Source organism: Lipotes vexillifer, unplaced genomic scaffold, assembly GCF_000442215.2.
Source record: "Lipotes vexillifer unplaced genomic scaffold, Lipotes_vexillifer_v1.1 scaffold2106, whole genome shotgun sequence".
Taxonomy (NCBI): Eukaryota; Metazoa; Chordata; class Mammalia; order Artiodactyla; family Lipotidae; genus Lipotes; species Lipotes vexillifer.
In genome coordinates this window covers 447,546-450,539 of record NW_006775310.1, presented here as the reverse complement: position 1 = coordinate 450,539, position 2,994 = coordinate 447,546, and the positions used below count along the sequence as shown (strand labels likewise).

General features: G+C 48.5%; 1 protein-coding gene across 1 annotated transcript in view; it reads right to left on the bottom strand.

Annotated features, from left to right (window-relative positions):
- Window positions 1–123, bottom strand: part of G6PC1 (glucose-6-phosphatase catalytic subunit 1) — a 9,128-nt gene extending 9,005 nt beyond the window's left edge. The window contains exon 1 of the mRNA XM_007449877.1: window positions 1–123. Within this exon, the coding sequence (XP_007449939.1) occupies window positions 1–123 (123 nt within the window).
- Window positions 124–2,994: the final 2,871 nt, after the last annotated feature.

Sequence of the window (2,994 nt, the reverse complement as noted above, 5' to 3'; positions counted from 1 at the left end):
ATTCCTGAGGTCTGCGATCACGGACACCAAGATGAACCAATCCTGGGAGTTCTGGTAATTCACCTGGAGGTAGTGCGTTGACTGGACCCCAAAATCGTGCAGAGCATTCATTCCCTCCTCCATCCTCACTCAGGAAGCCTTTGGCTGTGGCCTTGCAGTTATTTCAGGCTTGGTGGTGATTGCTCTGCTATCAGCCTGTGTCTTGCCTCTGTTTTATACACTCTGTATCCAGTCTGCAGGTCAACCCAGCCCTGATCTTTGGACTCAAAAACCGCTTTTGTCTAAAATCTATTGATCAAAGGTGCATCACCAGTAGGTTGATGCAAACATGTTCAGTGTGATTTACGTAAAATAGAAAAACAGGCACACAAAAACAGCCTGATCGTCCATGGGCTGGCACAGCCAATTATTAACTTTGGCATTGTTGCTTGACAGCGCAAGGGGCTGCCCTCCTGGTTCCAAAACCCGGCCAGAGACACAGGACAGAGTCTAAATCTGCCATGGTTCTTGCAAAGATGCCTGATTTCTTAAGTCTGCAACTGCACTTATTTTGGAACAAAGAGAAGTCTTGGCGCTCTAGCTATTCAACTTTTAATTTATTAATTTTAAAATATAGTAAGTTCTATTGTACTGGGAACTGTCATGTTGCTGGGCATTTCTTAACTGCATTAGGGTCTAGGAAATGCCTCTGATTTGCGAGATCAAACCCTCTTCACAGTATTGGCCCTGTATCTCTTAGGGCCAGAAAATAATCATCTTTGAATGCACTGATTAATTTTGTTGTTGTTGTTGTTTTGGTAGTGCCACGTGGCTTGTGGGATCTTAGTTCCCCAACCAGGGATCGAACCTGTGCCCCCTGCCGTGGCAGCACAGAGCGCTAACTACTGGACAGCCAGGGAATTCGCCCTTTGGGGTTTTAACACATAAGTTTAAGCAACAGAGTGAATGCATGTTCATGCAAAAACAATATGATGAATATGTGGTTCTAAATAAAAACACCAGCAAACTGGGGACTGGGGACTCTGGAAAGGGCTTTGTACTTTGCGCTTTCTTTCATTTGTACCTGGAGATTAGATACAGATATAGATATGATATAGATATAGATATAGATACAGATATATCAATATATACAAATAATCACCAGGAAGTAAATACAATGTTATTATAACCATGGATGAAGACAAGGAATAAAGTAACAAACACCAAGTTATGAGAAGCAATGCTGCCTGCTCACCCCTACAAACAGAAACCATCCTGCAGTAGCCTAGAGACCAAAACCTCACACTCGGATGACCTAGGACTGTGAAGGGAGCAGGGGCTGACTCAGGTGACAGACTGATGCATTTTCAAGAATAATAGCCAGTGGGAATAAAACTTGTTAAAACCCACACGAATTCCCCATTAGGAAGTCCATGGTTGCTTTGTAAGGGGTAGTTTGGGGACAGGGAAAAGAAATTCAGAGCAAATGAGTTTGTAGCAAAGGTTGACCACATTCCGTGCTGGAAATGATTAAAACCTCATCCAGGAGGTATGATCTAGAGTCTCATCCCCACCCCACCCGCTGGGCTCCTACCCAGCTCAAGCAGAATCCAACTGCCCTTGACCACATTGTCTCTACTGGTCCAAGCAACCCTCCCCTGCCATGCCTTACCTGGAGAGCAGGGATGATGGTGGTGGTGGCCTGGTGGGCTGCAAATGATGCATGTACTCGTAGTGTTGATGGGGAGTGTGTTCTGCATCATCGGGACTGCCTGGCCACAGGTAGTGGGCCCCGCAGAAGAGGTGACCCCTTCCCTCTATCCAGATAAGCCTTCCTAGAACGTATTGAGTAACTCTCGTGTGATCCCTGGGGACTGAAGTTTCTATGGTCTGAGGTGAGTCAAGGGCAAACAGGCCAGATGCTCTGACAAAATATTCAAAGGCCACTGTCTGGGTCTCCCCTGGTCTGCTAGGAGCCAGCGTGTCTGAGTTGGGCTGGGTGCCATCATGTGCTCAGCATATAGGGAGCCAGGGAAAACCCTATCTTCTGGAGGAAACTCAGGGAGCATACTCATGTTGATAAGGAGTCCAGATGGAGCTGATAACCCATTCTGGGCACAGTGGGCAGTGGGGGAGTCCCTCTGGCAGGCTGCCTGCCAGGCAGGGGGACTCTCTTCATCAGAGCAATTGCATACATCATGAGGTTATTTGCCAGTCTCTACCTTTCTAACTTCCACCCCCTTCCTGCTGCCTCCAGCAAAATTTTATCACGTGTGTAAAGAGGTGAGGCCCCAAAGGACTTGAGCCTACTAGAAAGCTGACTGAAGAGAGAAATTGTGGCTCTCTCAAGTCCTCAGAGGACTTATGGATATTTGTGGCGAATACAGTGGAAGAAGCATTTGAGTTGCTGGAGGTTTTGTTGAGAATTCTCTCAGTTAAAGAACTATCTCCAGGACTTCCCTGGTGACGCAGTGGTTAAGAATCTGCCTGCCAGGGCTTCCCTTGTGGCGCAGTGGTTGAGAGTCCGCCTGCCGATGCAGGGGACACGGGTTCATGCCCCGGTCCGGGAAGATCCCACATGCTGCGGAGCGGCTGGGCCCGTGAGCCATGGCCGCTGAGCCTGCGCGTCCGGAGCCTGTGCTCCCCAATGGGAGAGGCCACAACAGTGAGAGGCCGGCGTACCGCAAAAAAAAAGAATCTGCCTGCCATTGCAGGGGACATGGGTTTGAGCCCTGGTCCGGGAAGACCCCACATGCCGCGGAGCAACTAAGCCTGTGCGCCACAGCTACTGAGCCTGCGCTCTAGAGCCTGCGCACCACAACTACTGAAGCCTGCGCGCCACAACTACTGAAGCTTGCACGCCTAGAGCCCGCGCAGCCAAAATAAAGTTAAAAAAAAAAAAAAAGAAGTTCCCCAGTTTAATTCTACAAACATTTATTGAGCAAATCGCCTCGCTTGGCTCTCTGAGGAATTCAAAGTTAAATGCCAGTTGTCCTTATGGATTTCCACACCCTC